This window comes from Otolemur garnettii, unplaced genomic scaffold, assembly GCF_000181295.1.
Source record: "Otolemur garnettii isolate 467f Iridium unplaced genomic scaffold, OtoGar3 scaffold00062, whole genome shotgun sequence".
NCBI classification, from domain to species: Eukaryota; Metazoa; Chordata; class Mammalia; order Primates; family Galagidae; genus Otolemur; species Otolemur garnettii.
The window spans coordinates 5,867,854-5,886,364 of NW_003852457.1; the positions used below are offsets into that span (position 1 = coordinate 5,867,854).

The 18,511-nt window shown below is 44.3% G+C and overlaps 1 protein-coding gene across 6 annotated transcripts in view; it reads left to right on the forward strand.

Annotated features, from left to right (window-relative positions):
* The window catches only part of ZFAT (zinc finger and AT-hook domain containing), a 195,925-nt gene that overhangs the window by 81,615 nt on the left and 95,799 nt on the right, over positions 1-18,511 (forward strand). For all 6 annotated transcript variants that reach the window (XM_012807040.2, XM_023514939.1, XM_023514938.1 and 3 more), the window contains 4 exons: positions 284-472; positions 2,470-2,620; positions 6,869-8,322; positions 9,113-9,345. In XM_012807040.2, coding sequence (XP_012662494.1) covers positions 284-472; positions 2,470-2,620; positions 6,869-8,322; positions 9,113-9,345 — 2,027 coding nt within the window. The remainder of the gene's footprint in view (positions 1-283; positions 473-2,469; positions 2,621-6,868; positions 8,323-9,112; positions 9,346-18,511) is intronic.

Sequence of the window (18,511 nt, forward strand, 5' to 3'; positions counted from 1 at the left end):
GGGCCGAGACAGCGCCCGGGAGATGCAGTGGCCTGTGTGGTGGTGTGGACCCAGTGGGGGGGGGAAGGGCCGAGACAGCGCCCGGGAGATGCAGTGGCCTGTGTGGTGGTGTGGACCCAGTGAGGGGAGAAGGGCCGAGACAGTGCCCGTGGGATGCAGTGGGCCTGTGTGGACGCAAGAGCTCTGTTTCCTTTTCTGTCTCATAAAAAAGTGACATTTGCTCTCCAACTCTATCTCTGACCCAGAAAAGGAAATTTTATACATCTTGGTATTTGCTCCTTAGGTAATGAGTCAGACCTTGAACTAGAAAAGAAGTATAGGGAAGATGATCGAGAAAAGACCCCCAAAAGACCACGGATGCAGAAAACAGAGAAGATCCAGAAGATCTTCCCAGGAAAGGAGGCTGGGCAGCCTTCTGGGGCAAAGAAACCCATCATAAGTGTGGTTTTAACTGCACATGAAGCGATTCCAGGTAACCACAATGAGCAAGAAATAACAAATCCAGAGACTTTTGGCAAGTCTGTGCCAAGGGCAACCTGATGCAACAGTCTGAGTCACAACATGGCTTGAATCCCGTTATCTGGAGTGGCTCCAGAGGTGATGGGGCTCTCCACTTAATTGTCTATTGAACCTGTGTCTGTGACAGACCTGCTCACTGCCCAGGGCGACTGTGGATAATGGACAGAGGAAAGGTAGCCAGGGCCACTGCTCTGCTGCTGCAGGGCAGCCTCCCGGGAGCCGTCCTTTCCACTGTGGGGACAGCTTGTTTCCCAGCCCTCTGCTGGGTGAGCCCCTTCCTCAGCGGCTGTCAGCGACTTCTGCCCTGCATGTGAGATTGGCCGATCACCCCGTATGGTGGTGCAGGCCTATTCTCCAAAACACATGCTAACTCTGCCTAACTTCTCTTTTGTATTTTTATTGGAGTTCACCAAATACTTTATAATGCTAGAATTTTCCCTGCCCATTTTCTTTCACACAGATATGTCATGCTGTCTTTTTTTAAAAAAAGGTCTCTCCTAGGATGGGACACTTTAGACATAAGGCCATTTATGATAGTTGCTTTCAGAGAATATTCATGTTTTTTTTTCTCTATCTAAGGTGATAGCTCACAAATAAAATTTAAAAATCAGGTTTGGATTTTAAGAGCAGCTACAGCTTTTGAAGTGTCTTTTTCAATGCTGATTTGTAGTAACTTATTTAGAATACAAACTTTGAATACATTTCACTTCCATATTTCCTGTGGAGTAAGGTGATCAATAAAGGCTAGACCATAATAAATTATGTGGCTAGAAGAACTTTCTGGAAGGGCTACTTTGTCTGCCTCATTTACTTTAGAACAATTTTATTCTGGAAAATAAAAATTTCAGAAGAGAGTATCCTGTTTTTAGTGGTTGCTAGAGAATGTTTCTGCAATTTTTCTTAAAAGTTAATGGCAGTATTTTGAGATTTCTGTAAGTAAGGGTGAAAAGTGTAATAATTCCCTTTGTTATTCCAGAAATAATGGACCTTTCACTAATGCACTTGATACTTGCCTACATGATATTTGCAAGCGTGCATATGACTGTCTGCTGCCATAAATGGTCTTTGATCACTTCACATTGTAGAACTGTAGAGGTAAAGGTGACTCTGGAGAGTTTCTACTCCAAACCCTTAATTTTACAGGGTAGAACAAGACCCAGCAGTGTTGAAGTAATGTCATAAATGGACTAGACCCCAGGTGACTGAGTTCCCCCTGACAGTGTAATCTACTACTCTGTATTACCTTGATGTAGCTTTAAATTTAATTAGGTTTTTTTTTTTTTTTTTAAGACAGAGTCTCGCTCTATCACCCATGCTAGAGTGTAGTGGCATCATTCCAGCTCACGGCAACCTCAAACTCTTGGCTCAAGTGGTCCTCCTGCCTCAGACTCCCAAGTAGCTGGGACAGCAGGTGTGCACCACCATACCCAGATAGTTTTTTTCTATTTTTATAATTGAGAAAGGTCTCACTCGTGCTCAGACCTTATCTCCAATTCCTGACATCAAGCAGTCTTCCTACCTTGGCCTTCCAGAGTGCTAGGATTATAGGTGTGAGCCACTGTGCCTGGGCTAAACTTCCTTAAAGTTTAACACAAGTGGTCCTATATAAAACCTTGCAAGTAGCATACACATATGTGTGTGTATATATATACATATATACATGTGTGTCAGTACATATTTGGTTTTTAATCAAGTGAAAAATATAACTTGAGAGGACATTTAGACAGATTCATAGAAATCCCCCCACACGTGCATGTGCGTGAGCGCACACACACACACACGTGCATACACAGAAAGCCATTAATATGTGAACTGAGGGAAAACTAATGTCTTGTATGGGTTTCACACAGTAAAGAAACATACTTCCAAGCATCACTTCCCTCACGGGGTTGGGGTTGGCGCCGTCCTTCGGTGGCTCTCAATAAGCAATGCCTTGTCCATCATTCTCAGGTGCTACCAAGATCGTTCCAGTGGAGGCTGCGCCCCCCGAGACAGGAGCTGCAAATCCTGAGACCACCGCGGCAGACCTGGTGCCTCGGAGGGGGTACCAGGAGTACGCTATTCAGCAGACGCCGTACGAGCAGCCGATGAAATCCAGCAGGTAAGTATTGTGTTCTTTGTAACTCTAGCCAGAGGCTGGACTCAAGTGACCACCACAGAGAGCAAGGAGGGTCAGCATGTTTGTTTACATGGATTCTGTTTACAGACTTATCTGAGAAGGGTATTGACTCCTTTGGGGCTGAGCCTGCTGTGCTCTGTGTAGCAGTGGGCTTTTGGAACTGAGTGCTGGTTGGCTTAATGAAGCCAGACCATTTACTTAAAGCAAATTCATGCTTGACCTTAATAAAAAGAAGAATGAAGATAGTCTTAGTAAGTTTGCAGATTTATATAGCTGCACATGTTAAAATTAAAGAAATCTTCATTTACCCCCTACTTTAGAAAATAACACAGGTATGTTGTAGAAAATTCACATATCCTGTATGATGTACAGTTGAAATAGCCCATAATTGCTCTTTCTAGAACTACCTACTATTGAAAGTTTGGTTCATATGCCTCCATAATTTTTTCATGATGTACTAACATATATTGCTTTAATTTTATAATTTTTTTCAAACATGAAACACTAAAAGAACCATTTTCAACTTTTCTGTTTAACTTTTTATACCTTGAAAAGCTTTTATTTTTAGTTTAGATTTAAAGAATTGTGTTTGCATTATGTGACTCTGTTAGTTTATGTAGCCAAGTTAATGTTGTGGTGGATGGGGCCGTGATGAACGTTTTGGTGCGTGTATCTTCCTGTGAGATGAATTGCTGGATTTGGAATTACTGCATCAAAGATGTGACACTTAAAACTTCAAGTGACATTCAAAACTGTCCTTCCGATACCTTGGATCAGTGGGACAGCCGTAGTGAGTGGCTGTTTCTGTCACCCTCCCCCGTTTTTGTGTAGCTGGATATGTACCCGTTGAAGTCAGTTAATAAACTCTGATCGTGATCGGTCTGAAGACATTTTTGCCAGCTGGGAGGAAAGATGAAGAAAGTGGTTTTTCTCTGGAAGAGGGGAGATGATGTGCTCTTGAGTAGAGCATGAGCTTTAGAGTCAAACAAACCTGAGTTTGTTCACTCTAGACTCTTATACCTGAGTCCAGCTCAACACACAGAGCACCTGTTACGTGCTGGACTCTGGTGACATGGCAAAGAGTGAGGCAGACATGGCACCTGCCCTGATGAAGCTCACAGTTCCTATGCCCCTGGCATCTGTTACACATATTAGGTTTGTCTACCAGAGTCTTAGTTTGGTGGTGAGAATAAGTGATAAGATATATGCAGAGTATGTGACACATGCTGCTCTCTCTTTAAATCGTATTGTTATTTCATACGGTATGCTTCATCAGTGTGTGGCCTGAGTTCTCTATTCTTGTACAGGTGAACAACTGAATTTATTGATGTAAAAATTTATTTGAAGTTGTATTTGAATTGATTTGAATTTATTGAAGTTGTAAAAATAGTCATTTCTTTGGCAAATCTATTTTGGCAAAAAAATACAAATTATGTGGTAATAGGATTTAATTCTATTACCACATAATTTGTATTTTGATCATTGAGATTTAATTCTATGTCTCAGGTTAATTTAGACCTTAACTAATTATCTTCACAATATTTAAAGGTCTGTTGGGGAGGGGTTCAACTGAATGTTAATTTAGTTACAGTTATAAATATACTGAATATTTAATCAGTAGATATAAGCTATATTCCTATTGTCATGTATACTATTAATATTTTAATGTACCAATTGTAAGGTAACTATAAAAGAGACATTTTTTTTTGCATGAGGATTTTGCTTTGTAAAATACAGATTTAAAACTTCTAGGTTATATCATTTTTTTCTCCATAACAAATGATACATACTTATTATATAGAAAATATTAGATATTCTAAAAGCTAAGGAGAACAATATTTTGAAATCTCATTACCTAAAGATAAGCACTGTTAATGCCTTCAGTGTACTTCCTTCCAGTGTTTTTCCCCCTATGTTGGGACCTTCAGGGAGCTTGTGAAAAATCAGCCATGAGCACCTTCATCTGATTTATATCCTTTCTTTCAGATAATCTCCCCAAAGCAGAATAACTGGATTAAAGTGACCTTTTAAGTCTTGTGACCAATTTTTTTCTAAGACGCAGTGGTGAGAGTACCTCTCTCACTACATAGGCAACACTGGTGTGGAATAATTTAATAGAAATCATATGGACATCGAGGTTTTGGGCATCGGTTCATGGTGATGGTGGCTTGTGCTTGAGAGTCAAGTGCAGCCTGTACCATCCCCAGATGCACCACCCCATGCAGACAGGGCACTGTGGCTTCACACATTCGTCTACTAACAAAAGTCTGTGCAGAAAGTTCCTCCAAGGCCATTTAGATCTTACAGTAGAGGAGGAAATACTGTGATTTGTTTATTTAACTAATATTAATGAATCCAGGGTTTCTTTCTTCATTGTTCTTTATTTCAGTAAAATATATCACCTTCTGCATATCTTTGTTATTTGAGAAAGATTCAAATTACTTTCCTTAAGTTGGCCTTGGGCTTAGCATGTGGGCATCATAGTAACTTTCAAATTTGAATATTTTAATTACACAGTGTGAATTGTATCTTCCAGTATTTATGGATCATAACCCATTTAAATATTTTTAACTAAGACAAGGTAACCTGCATTCATTGACATAGTTTGGATATTTTCATAAATAGAGACTTCACAGGTCCAGTGGGTATGGCTTGGTGGTATCTAATTAACAGCGTCACATGATCATTAATATGTGGAAGGTCCTCCTTGGATAACATCCTGAGAGAGTAGCTTTGGCTGGAGAGAAAGTTCTCCTGACTCTTTGGTCTCATCTGCCACTTCCTATCCCTGGTGCTTGTTGTTTTTGGTAACTATCATTTGCTGATTTCAGAAACAAGGCTTGACTCTCTTGACAGTTGGAAACCTGCGTAGGGAAATGTGTGTGTGTGGTCACTGTGGGGACAGATTGCTGTGCATCTGTGTTTTCTGGCCATATAGAGGATGTGGGTGAATGTGCAGGCTTTTGAGTCAGATAGTCTGCTTGGATTGAAATCCTGGCTTCACCACTTTCTAATTGTATGATGCTGAGCAAACATTCAGTTTTCTCATCTGTAAAATGGGTATAGTAATAGCACTGGGATTGAATATTTTGCATAGAGTTTTTCATCTCCTAAGTACTCAATAATTGTTACTATTACCACATTTAGTAACACTGTGACATATTCCAAGGACAGATCAGGGGGCAGACCAGGCTTTTGTTTTTCTACCATGTACACAAAATCTAACATGGTACCTGTAACACACTGACAGGTGTTAGCACATGGCAATTATGTGAATAAATGGTGTAGGAGGTTAGTAAATGATGATCCTGTTTTCTCCATCTGAGTTCTAAACCAACAGTGAAGGGGGAGGGTGACAGAGAGTCACAGGTCAGCTCTGTTACTGGCAGCTGGGGGGAGAGCAGCGTGGCGCAGGCAGACAGTGAGCCCCATTACTGTGCTGCAGAATTAGGCAGCGTGCCCCCCTACCCCCCTTGCAGTCCTGCCCTACTCCTGGTCCAGCTCACAGATGTCCACTTGGCCAACACCTGCTGCGACCCATGCTCACCACAGACAGGAACATGCTTCCCAGAAAGTGAGAGGCGGAGCCCAGCTCATGATTCTGGGTCCTGTTCTAGAGTCATCAGAAAGACAGGTTAGTTCTCTTTTCCTGGGAAGAAGTGAAGTCTTGGTGAAAGGCCAGGGTTTTCCACTAATGGGAACTGTAGAAAGGGAAAGAGGGTCATCAGTAATGGCTGCAGGAATAGGCACGTCTGGATTATCCCAGCTATTGGAAAGCTGGCTGGGTCTAGTCTCATGAAGCTGAAGAGTTCATCCTATTCAGACTGATGTCTTTAAAACATCAGCTTCAAATACTGCTGGTTGTTGTGTGTATTGAGAAACATTCTTCCCTCTCTTGCCTCAACCCAGACATCTCTTTGGCAAGTTTTCCCAACCACCTTAATCCTGGTGAGAGATGTCTTTCTCTTTCTTCCCGGCCCATTTTCCTATCAACACCTACTACACTGATGTGCAACCATTTGCTGACCCTTCTTCCCCAAACTGAGTTCCTGGAGGACCATGACCCACACTAGTCCTCTTGTCCTGTTTGTTGAGTGAATGGCTGCGTCCACCTGTTCTCTGGACTTAGTTCACTTTTAAGCCTTTGGTGTTTGGTTCATAAAGAGGATTTAGAGCTCTGGAGGAAGGTTCAAAGTCTCCAAACATAACTGTGTTGTCGTCTGTTTCTAGGCTAGGTCCCACTCAGCTCAAAATCTTCACTTGTGAGTACTGCAACAAGGTCTTCAAGTTCAAGCACTCGCTGCAGGCCCACCTGAGGATCCACACCAACGAGAAGCCATACAAGTGCCCCCAGTGCAGCTACGCCAGTGCCATCAAGGCCAACCTCAATGTGCACCTGCGCAAGCACACGGGTGAGAAGTTCGCCTGTGACTGCTGCTCCTTCACCTGCCTGAGCAAGGGCCACCTCAAGGTGCACGTGGAGCGGGTGCACAAGAAGATCAAGCAGCACTGCCGCTTCTGTAAGAAGAAGTACTCGGACGTCAAGAACCTCATCAAGCACATCCGTGATGCACATGACCTACAGGACAAGAAGGTCAAGGAGGCCTTGGATGAGCTCTGCCTGATGACCAGGGAGGGTAAGCGTCAGCTGCTCTACGACTGCCATATCTGTGAGCGCAAGTTCAAGAATGAGCTGGACCGAGACCGCCACATGCTGGTCCACGGTGACAAGTGGCCCTTCGCCTGCGAGCTCTGCGGCCACGGGGCCACCAAGTATCAGGCGCTGGAGCTGCATGTCAGGAAGCACCCCTTCGTGTATGTCTGTGCCCTGTGCCTTAAGAAGTTTGTGAGCTCCATCCGTCTGCGCTCCCACATCAAAGAGGTGCACGGGGCTGCCCAGGAGACCTTGGTCTTCACCAGCTCCATCAACCAGAGCTTCTGCCTCCTGGAGCCTGGTGGGGACATCCAGCAGGAAGCCTTGGGGGACCAGCTGCAGCGGGCAGAAGAGGAGTTTGTGTTCCAGAGGGTGAATGTGCTCAAGGAGGAGGCCCGTCCTGGGGATGCTTGGCCTGAGGAGGAACAGAAGAAGCTAGAGGCCCCTGTGGAAATACCTACCTCAGCTGTGCACCTGGCCTCCCCCCAGGCCAAAAGTGCAGCCCCGCCACCCAGAGAACTGGAAACCACCATGATCTCATCAGAGCTGCCTTCTGAGGCAGCAGTTTCAGATGAGTTTTTATTGAAAAATGGTAGCTCTTCTGCTGAGGGCAACACTGCTCCCAAGAAGCCCTCAGGCAGCCAGCATAGAGGCTCTGATCAGACTCAGGGTGAAGTAATCACGGTACTACTTTCCAAGGACCAAAGTGCTGGGCCGAACCAGGGGACCCAGGGTGCTGAGAGCCCCCCAGGGGAAGGGCAAAGAATGGCCACCCTTCCAGAGAGTGACCCAAATCTTAGCAGGTGTCTCAGGTCCAACACAGCTGAAGCCTCAGACCTCCTTCCTCCAGTAGCCGGTGGTGGGGACATTGTCACACACCGGCCTGACTCTTGTAAACCTGCCCCTGAGCACCGGCCTAGCATGACTGCATTCATGAAGGTCCTAGACAGTTTACAGAAGAAGCAAATGAACACCGGTTTGTGTGAAAGGATCCGGAAGGTCTATGGGGACCTGGAGTGTGAATATTGTGGTAAGGAAAAGCAGCACCAGGCGTGTGGCTGATGGAGCGCTCCTTCCCGCAGCCCCATCCACCCCCAGCACACTGTGGTCACCTCATGTTTGATTTGAGCCCATGCTTCTTTGCAAAGAATGCATCCTAAATGAGCCATGTCCTCCTTTGCAGATAGGAGTGGGTGACCACCGTGCTGCAGTTAGCACTGGAGCCTTTGTGGAGGCAGCTGGGGTGACCGCATAGCACTGTGTCGGCTGGGTCAGGTGTGCGTTGCGGGTTACCCCAAGGCCTCTACCAGAATCATTCTTCTGGCACATGACAAGTTTAAAGTTGATCTTTAAGTTGTGGCCATGTACTAGATGAGCTGAGAGAAGTTACAGCAGCTGTCTGTAGGTCCTGAGTAGCACCCTCTAGCTCACTGAGAGCACAGCTCCTGCATCTCCTGGGGCGCTGGTCATGCAAGAAGTAGGAAGTCCACCTGTCCCAGGAGTGCCACGATTGTTTAGAGACTTCTCAGTTTATGCATGGGCACCATAGTATTCGGCACCATAATTGGTCCCCCCAAAACATTTGTTTCCTCCTCTCCTAGCCCTGACGTCATGCAAAAACATAATCGCTCCCTTAACACTCACAACCTTCCACCTCTGAAAAGGAAGTTCCAGACAGAAATGTGGTAGAAAGTATGAAGGGTGGTCTGGACAAGCAGGAGAGGGGGATAAATACCATAGTTAAAAAATAATAATAATTAAAAAATTCAAATTCAGGATAAAAGAAACTTCCTTGTTCTCATGTGAAAATATTTTTTTAGGCAAACTTTTTTGGTACCAAGTGCACTTTGATATGCATGTCCGCACCCACACCCGGGAACATCTGTATTATTGCTCCCAGTGTCATTACTCTTCCATCACCAAAAACTGCCTTAAACGCCATGTAATTCAGAAACACAGTAACATCTTGCTGAAGTGTCCCACTGACGGCTGTGACTACTCGACTCCAGATAAATATAAGCTGCAGGCACATCTTAAAGTTCACACAGCGCTGGTAAGTAGCAAGCCCGAGTGGCAGCTCCGTCTCCCTGGGGGCTCATTGCTTTCTCACATTTATGTATATGTGGGTGTCCCTGCTGCTGGTCAGCCGTGTGCAGATGTCCAGCCCTAAAGACAGAGCCTTCTCCTGGAACCGCATTTCCCCCTGCAGAAGGCCTCGCCCCAGTTTCCTTCCATAGCAAGAGTCTCTAATATGTTGGAAAATGAGATTAGATTGGATACGTTGTTTCCTCTGCAAATTTTTCATCATTAGAGAATGTGTACAGAAGAAAGATCTACAGGGTAGAAATAAAGCTGGTTTTCCTTATTAATAACAAAGATAGCAATAGCTGCTCTGGAAGGTTGCTGAGGAGTTGGGTTAGAGAACGCCTGTGAAGTGCTAGAAACAGCATTGGTTGATACTAAGAGCACAGTGAATGTTGGTGATCACCACTGTAATATTAGGTTATTTCTTGTAAGGTCTCTGAGAGAATGCTTGTGGAGCACTTTTATTTTAAAAATATGTTAATTCAGGGTGCTGTTAATATTCACAGTGTAAATTTGTTTAGTTCTTTGATGGGAGATCATACAACACAATGAATGAATGTTTATTTTTGCAAATTCTAACTCAAGAAGCTGACACCTGAGAGTGGTTTGAGACTTTTTAGAGTTATAAAGGAGGCACATTTGGCCACAGGTATGGGTCTGTTTTAATTGCATGCCTCTTTATGCTACAGACAGCAAAAATGAGGCCTTCAGAATTTGATGTGTCACCATGATTTTCTGGCATAAAAATCACTAACACTCTAGCAGTTTGTCACTATGGGTAAAGTCAGGATGTTTGAATATAGGAGGTGGGTCTGAGCACAGGCCTGGGGTTAGACACCTGGATTCAAACATGTCTTCAGCACAGTCACACACTGTGTGGCCTGGGGTAAGCTACTTGTCCTTTCTCGGACCTGTATAAAATAGTGTTTTGTATAAAATATATTTAAAGAAATGTTCTATGTACATATACACATGCATATTCACACTTATCGTACACAGATACATGTGTTTGTATAGACACTTATGTGCATTCGTGTACACGTGTGTGTGCATATGTGTATTAGTGTGTGCATAATTGACCGTCGAGCAGCTGTTGCGTGTCACCTGGTACTTCTTGACACATGTTCTCTCTCAGGCATGGAGGCACGTGGTTTGTAATTCCTCATGGGACTGCTGTTAGGGAGGCACTAGGGCAGGGAAGACTGAGGTGCCAGAATTCATTCATATGACTTTCTCAGACAGTCCCTTGACATCAAGAGGGAGTAAAGCCAGCATGACGGCAGGGGCTTAGGAGAAGTCCTGGAGTGTAGCTGTTGAGATCAGAGAGCAGACTGCTGGGCTTTACCCCTGGCTCCCACATTTATCATGTATTTGGCCTTGGGATAAATCACGTAACCACTTGATGCCTCAGTTTGCCCTTCAGATGAGGATGAAGTGAGGGAATGTATGTGTCTCAGAACAGTGCCTACCTGGGTAAGTGCTGTGCCATTGAATATTATTATTTATTATTCTTATCATTTGGGATCTTGATGCTCTGGATTCAGAATTTTGAAACACAGGCTAAAAGAATGACAAGAACGAGGAAGTAGAATGTGAGGTTTACAATCTGGGACTGCCTGTTTTCCACACTTGGATTCTTCCTGCCCAGGGTGTGTGTGAGCTGGACTCGTGGTGAGCACCCTGGGTGGGAAGGCTCAGCCCATCCCCGGGCCTCTCGGTCACCAGGGAGCGCCGGGAGCATCTGCTGAGGTCTGACCCTGACTTCATTTCCTTTGGTTCTTCTTAATAAACCGAGATTTAGAGACGTTTCTCTTTTCAACTTTGTGTGGTTCTGGTGAGCCTTCAGAGAGGTTATCATCTCTAACATCAGCACTTCGGAAGGCATCTGGGGAGTGTGTGCTGGGGAAAGAGAAGTAACAGCTGCTGTTTTTAGGCCCTGTGCTGTCTTAATTCTTGTATCTCTTGAGGATTTAGGGATTATTTCCCCACTGGGGAGTAGGAGCCTAGTGTTACAGAGTCCTTCAATAACTTGCCCACTGTCACACAGTCAGTAAGGGACAGAGAAGTGAAGCCACACTTATCACTGTGCCCATCTGCCCACTTAGTGGTGATTGGTTGTTATTCTTGGAAGGTCTCTTGGATACTTGAACATCATCTCAAGAAGTGCTGTCCAGGTAGACTTTGCCCCGTAAGGGCAGAGATGGCATTGATTCTGTGCTGCTAAGTGGCAGTTGGGCCTTATGCTGCGACAGTAAAATGTCTCTGCAAGTTACTGCAAGAGAAGAACAACAGTGAACGAGAGAGCGTGACTCAGCTGACCTTCTAAGACAGGCTGTTATCCTGCTTCTCGTTAGCCCTTACGTTTTCTTAGGAGTTGTTAAAGTTTAGTTTTAGTCTTTTCCCTCACTGATATTTGCAGTTCTTCCAGATGAGATGGTTTTAAAGGTGAACGTGCTCACCAAAGCTGGTTAACACTGACGAGAGACCTCATCATCTATGTGCTGGGCATGGGGATCTCAAGTCTGAGCATAGCCAAGCTCTCCTTCACAGTGCTCTTGGTTTTGTAGAGAATTAAACAAGTAAACGGTGATGGAACATGGCAGTGTGAGGGCTGAGTGAGGTCAACATGGAGTACCTTCCCACAAAGAAGAGCCGTCCCCCTTCCCACAAAGAAGAGCCGTCCCCCAGAGGGCCTGGGAGGAGGGTTCTAAGGTTCGTGAGTAGATTTGGTCAAGAGAAGAGGGCAAGGAAAAAGTTCCCAGTAGAGTCCACACCATAAACCAGGGGGAAGCCTTTTATGTTTACTCTGAGATACTGAATTGTTAAGCATTTCCCACGGAGCAGGTAGACTGTACTGTTACTGTAGTAAGAGTGTGCCATTTATAAAAACAGGCATTTTGAGTTTAGACAACATATATCCTTTGAGTCTGTAAATTATTTCCATAATAGGAAGCCAAGTATGCCAAGTAAATGTTGACACAGGCAAAAAAAAAAAAAAAAAGTCTGCTTCCTCTGAATGTACTCTTTTGATCTGATAATAAAAAACCCTATCACTGTATCATTTTAAATGGAATTCAGTATTTACAAGGAAAGTTAAGGTGAATTTTTTTGGTAACAGGGTTATGGACATATAATTCATGTATCTCATAATTTGCTCATTTCAAGTGTGAAATTCAGTGGTTTTTAGTATGTTCACAGAGTTGTACAATTATCACCACAAGTAATTTTAGAACTTTTCATTCTTCCATGAAGGAACCCTGTACCCATCAGCTGTCATCCCTGACCTGTCGTCTCTGACTACCCCTCCCTGGGCCCTCGGCAGCACTAATCTACTCTCCATCTTCCTGGATTTGCCTTTTCAGGACCTTTCATATAAAAGGAATCATAAAATATGTATGTGATACAGTCTTTCATGGCTAGTTTCTCTCTCCAGTGGTGTGGCATGTGTTAAGACTTTATTTCTTTTTATAATAAATAAATATACTATATTTATAATAGATAATAATACTGTGTTATCCATACAGTAGTAATATTTTATTGTATGGACGTACTACATTTTGTTTACTTATGAGTTGATGGACATTCAAAGCTACATTTTTGGTGGCAATTTCACCCAGATGATATTTCCAACTACAGAGTGTTTTAAATCCAGAAGATTCAATCTAATTATTTATGAAATCAGCAAATTAAAGCATAGAGGTTAACTCTTCTTTGTTAAGTATTGATCTTTGCTCCAGAAGGTTTCCAAAAATAATCAAGCAGCTAAGAAAAATCATCTGTTTTTCATCATCATTAGTACTTAGCTGGGTCATCTTTACTGTTCTTGACACTAATAGTGTCGTTGCTGCCGTGAAGTGGGTGAAATTGGGGATTCGGAGTTATAAGACAGGGCTCTGGCCATAGCTCTATGATCTTGTCCAGATGCTTGATCTTTGAGCTTTATCTTCTTTCACCTGAAAGTGCAGTAGATAAATACCCCTGGTCTCTGTGGAAGGTGACCAAGTCCTAGTGAGATAGTGTGACGTACTCTGTGATGTAAGATGCCTTGCAGGGTTCTGTGGTGAGCTGAGGACCCTGGCCATGGCTGGGTCTGTCTGGGTCAGGAGAGTGGCACTTTTTTCTCTGGGTGCTGGGTGGAGCATGAGGCTAGTCCTTGCACCGGCGTGGGACTGGGTTTCTTTACCTGTGACCCTGGAGATGGGGTTGGGAATGTTACAATTCTGCCTTGCCCTTTGTGTTTGTTTTAATATTTACTACTTCCAGCACAGATTCTCATGCACAACAAAAACCAAGGAAAGTTCAGGCAGCAATCCTGCCTCCCTTGGATAGGCCTGTGTCCAACTCCCTTCTGGTAGCGTTAGGACTCGAGGATAATTTGGCTGAGGGCCCATTTCTTGACTCTTGTAACTGGTTCTTAGCTAAAGATATACCTGATGATGGGAAGGAGGACGTATCTTTAATGTGGTTTCTCCCACCATCTCCTCCTCCTTGTTGGTAAAGATGGTTGGTTGTAGTAAAAAATGTATCCGTGTTAAAGAAATATGGAGACTTAGTCAAAGGAGTTTGTCAACGACTTTTCTAGAGTGAATCCACATTTTACAGAACTGTTCCAACTTTGTAAAGGAAAGGTTTTAGAAAGCATGCTTTTTGTGGAATGAGAAGGGGATTCGGGTTCTGATGTGTCTGAGTTCAGCTCTCATTTCACTAAATTATCCGTCCAGAGTCGGCTGATCTCTCACCAGATATTTAGACCCCTTGGCCTCTGTCTTTGAGAAGTATGTAGTCTCTTTTTGACTGCAGAAGTACATATATTTTTTAAAAATTTCACATGTATTTATTACATGTAATAATTGTACATGTATTATTGTTAGAAATAATCTTTTGAAATAATATATTCTCAACAAGGCACAGAGAGATCAGAGGAAGCTACCTCAAATATTTTTCTGGAAATAAAGGTGTATATAAATAAATGTATATATAAATGTATACATTTAAAAGATGTATTCTTTTTAAAGTAGAGGAAATGTTATTTAACTGAGATGATGGAACAGAATGCTTTTCCTTTCCAAGAGCCACAAGAATATGGTCTTTTCTTACATGATCACAAATGAGTTTGTTTCTGTGCCGCCCCATTTGAAGCCACTGCACAGGAGGCCTCAGGCTACCAGAACGTCTTGAGAATAGAATGGTTTTAGCAAGAACTGAGATTCTGAATTAAACAGAAGGGCATGGCAAAACAGCTGCTTTCAGTGAAAAGAAAAGTAAGGAAAATTCCTGAGTTCTTAAACTGAGCACTTTTTCTTGTTCTTTTCTAGCGTGTTCAGATCAATCCCAGTGTAAGCGTCCCCTCTCTGCATTCTTCTGTTTTTCTGTAGACATGCTTGCTGATTGGTGGGCTCTGTGCGAACCCCTGAGGGTCTCACACCTTCATCCTCAGCACAGTGCCTGGCTCATAACATGGGTCCTGTAACATTGGAGGAATGAACAAGTGAGCCCCTGGGAACGAGGGAAGCAGGTGCCGCAACCATGGCTTTTACTCCTGAGATACGGTTCAGAGTGGAATCCCTCATCTTTGTTTTCTTAATTTGATGTCAGATATTTTATCAGTGCACTTATGCTTCTGTAACATGTACTTGGCGGTGGTGGGGATTGGAGTTGATCTTTTCAGACTTGAGGACTGTCTGGTTTGTTTGGGGGCCCCTCACCACTGACAGGCCAGGTGAGGTTTGCCCACAGTGGAGAGCTGGGCTCTGAGCTGCAGGTGTGGGGCTGCCCTGTGCACTGTTTGTGCCTGTGGCTGCATGCCAATGTTTGCCCTCTTCCAAAGGGTCCTGATTGCTTTGAAGGCTGTTTCCATCGTAGCAAACAGGATCTGAGGGCTGGGTTCTTACTGTCATTACAGCTTGGGTCTCTCATACTGCCTGTCTCTGCTGGGAACTCTTTTAACCAACGCTCTTTTTAAGTTGCTGTGTCAGGTTGGGTTTTCATCTCTGGTGCAGAACTGAGGTTTTGAAAAAGAAGTAAATGAGTCCTAAGAGTCCCCTGTTTTTTTCCCAGTACCTGTTTCCTTCTGGAATCTTCAAAGACATCAAAAATAAGGGGCCCTGATAAGCTCTGAGATAAATTACTTTCTGACTATCAGAGATTAAAAGAAAAAAAATCACATAGCAGGGCCACTGCAAACTCCTTCACAGCCCTCTAAATGATGAGGACCCTGTGGGGCAGCCGGGGGTGAGGGGCCTCCTCTAGGATGCCCTCTGGGCCCCAGGCGTGCCTCCCGAGGTCGAGGGCAGAGGACGACCGTGCTGGGAGTGTGCGGAGAAGCCCTGATTCCATGATGTAGTCAGGGTGGGGTCGGCAGTGCTGGCTGGGTAGTAAGCTCAGGATAGTTTGTCAAGAGCTTCCTTGACCCTGTGGACTTGTGAGGGTGGCAGGCACTGCTGGGTGTCCAGACGCTTGGTGGACAGTGCGTCCAGACTGCTCATTCAGAGAGGGGTAAAGCCCCTATTTGTAACTGTGATGTGGGGACACTGGCCTCAGAAGAGGTTCTGCAGCAGCAGTGATAACCAATCCCCAAGGGAATTGGGGGTGGGGGTGGTCATTTAGGTCCCTCGTGGAGACTCTCAGAGTGTGTTGGCTGGTGAGACAGTCTGGGTTGCATGCTGATGGTGCTAAAGCTGCAGCAATGAGGTCTTCCCGAACATGGAGTGTGTGTGGCAGGCCAGGCTCTGATCTAAGCACTCTGTGTTTTTTATCTTCTTGTGACCCCGTGAAGGAGGCACAGTTTTTTTTGCCATTCTACAGATGAGAAAACCGGCACACTGAGAGGTTCCATCGCTTTCCCACAGGTCCCCAGCTAGTAGGTGGTGAAACCAGGGTTTGAACCCTGGTCTCTGAACTCTGAACCTGTATGGGGTACTGCTACTCACAGTCTCACAAGAGCGGGAGCTCAGGAGTCCAGCTCCACTCTTTGTGGTGGCATGACCTTGGGCAAGTTCCTAAATGCTTTATAGAATGTGTTACGCAGCTCACTGTTCAGTATGTTCATAAGAAGTGGTAGCTCCTGTGACTGGTATTATCCAGAGACGTGAGCAGACTGGCTGGGGGCGAGGCTGTAAGGTTCCCATTCATTCATGTAAGGCATGGAAAGCACTTGCTGCGGGGCTGAGCCAACAGCAGGGGCTCCATAAATGGTAGAATTAGTCCTGCTAGACATCTAAGTGAGCATGGGCTGTGCTGACATTCTCCCAAACACACAGGCCCCTTGCAGTAACATGCCTGCATGTTCTGGTTTTGTGTTTTATTCATCTGGGAATACAGATTCCTAACCCCACTCTCCTCAGATTTTGGCTCTTTGTAAGATGTGGGCTTGGGAACTTTGGGGGAAAAACATACCACATCCTGGGTGGCTTAAACAATAGGCATTTATTCTATTTTATTTTTATTCTTTATTAAATCATAACTGTGTACATTGATGCATTGATGTGGTACAATGTGCTGATTTGATATACAAAGTGGAATCCTTACATCTAACTGATTCACATAACCATCTCCTCGCTTATTTATTATGGTAAGACATTCATACTCTATTCTTAATAGTTTTGAAATGTATCATTGCATTATGCACGTTAGGTAAGGTTCCCCCCAAATACCCTCTCTCCTCTAGGCCTCCCCCCTCCCTTCCCCTCCCCCTCCTCTTCCGTCTGTCTTTCTGGACTATAGTTATGTTTTACCATTCGTATGAATGTGCAGATGACTATCTACTGATTTCATAGTACTATTGAGTACACTGAATACTTTTCCCCCCATTATTGAGATACTTGACTAAGAAGAATATGTTCCAGCTCCATCCTGGTAAACATGAAGGAGGTAAGGTCTCCATCTTTCTTTAAGGTGGCATAATATTCCATGGTATACATATACCACAATTTGTTAATCCATTTGTGGATTGATGGGCATAAGGGCTGCTTCCATGACTTGACAGTTATGAATTGGGCTGTAATAAACATTCTGGTGCAAATGTCTTTGTTGTAAAATGATTTTGAATCATTTGAGTATATACGTAATAGAGGAATTGCAGGATCTAAAAGTAGGCCCACTTTTAGTTCCTTGAGTACTCTTTCCAAACTTCTTTCCAAAAAGGTCATATTAACTTGCATTCCCACCAGCAGTGTAGAAGTCCTTCTCTCTGCATCCACGCCAACATCTGTGGTTTGGGGATTTGGTGATGTGAGCTAATCTTACTGGAGTTAGATGATATCTCAGAGTGGTTTTGATTTGCATTTCTCTGATGATTAAAGATGATGAGCATCTTTCATGTGTTTGTAGGCCAGGTGCCTGTCTTCATCAGAGAATAAAAGGCATTTATTGTCTCCTGGTTTTGGAGAGTAGAGGTGTCCAGTAGAGGCATCTCCCTCTCATAGGTCAGGGTGCTGGGAGGACTGCCTCCTTCTGAGGGCTGTGGGGAGAGTATTCCAGCCTCCCCAGCCTCCCCTGGCTCTTGGTGGTTTACTGCAATCTTGGGCTTGTAGATGCAGCACTCTGGTCCCTGACTTCATCTTCACGTGACCTGCTCCCTGCATGTGTGTCTTCCCCTTTTTATAAGGACACCAGTCATATCACATTAGGGTCTACCCAGTGACCTCATTTTAACTAGATTATGTCTGTGTAGGGTCTACCTAGTAACCTTATTTTAACTATATTATGTCTGTAAAGACCATGATTTCAAATAAGTTACATCCTGAGGAATTGGAGGTTAGGACTTCAATGTATGATTTTTGGGGGAGCGGGGGACACAATTCAACATGTAACACCTACCCTCTGGGCAAATTGTGATGTGAAATAGCACTCAAGCAATCTCGGAGACAAAAGGGAAATGAGCATTGAAGTTGCGCCCTACCCTTCACCACCTCCACAGGGCTCTCCCTTTAAGCACCACTGTTCCCTTCCAGCTTGGAACTTGCTAGGCTGTGCAGGTCAGGAGGAGGCTGTATGTCATATGCTTGGAAGAGTGCACTGTGTCTAGCTTTGCTGAGGCTGCTGCTGTGGGTGTTGCTGCGGGTGGTGGTGAGGATGATACTTATGGTGATGGTGGTGGTGGTGGTGAGGATGATACTTATGGTGATGATGGTGGT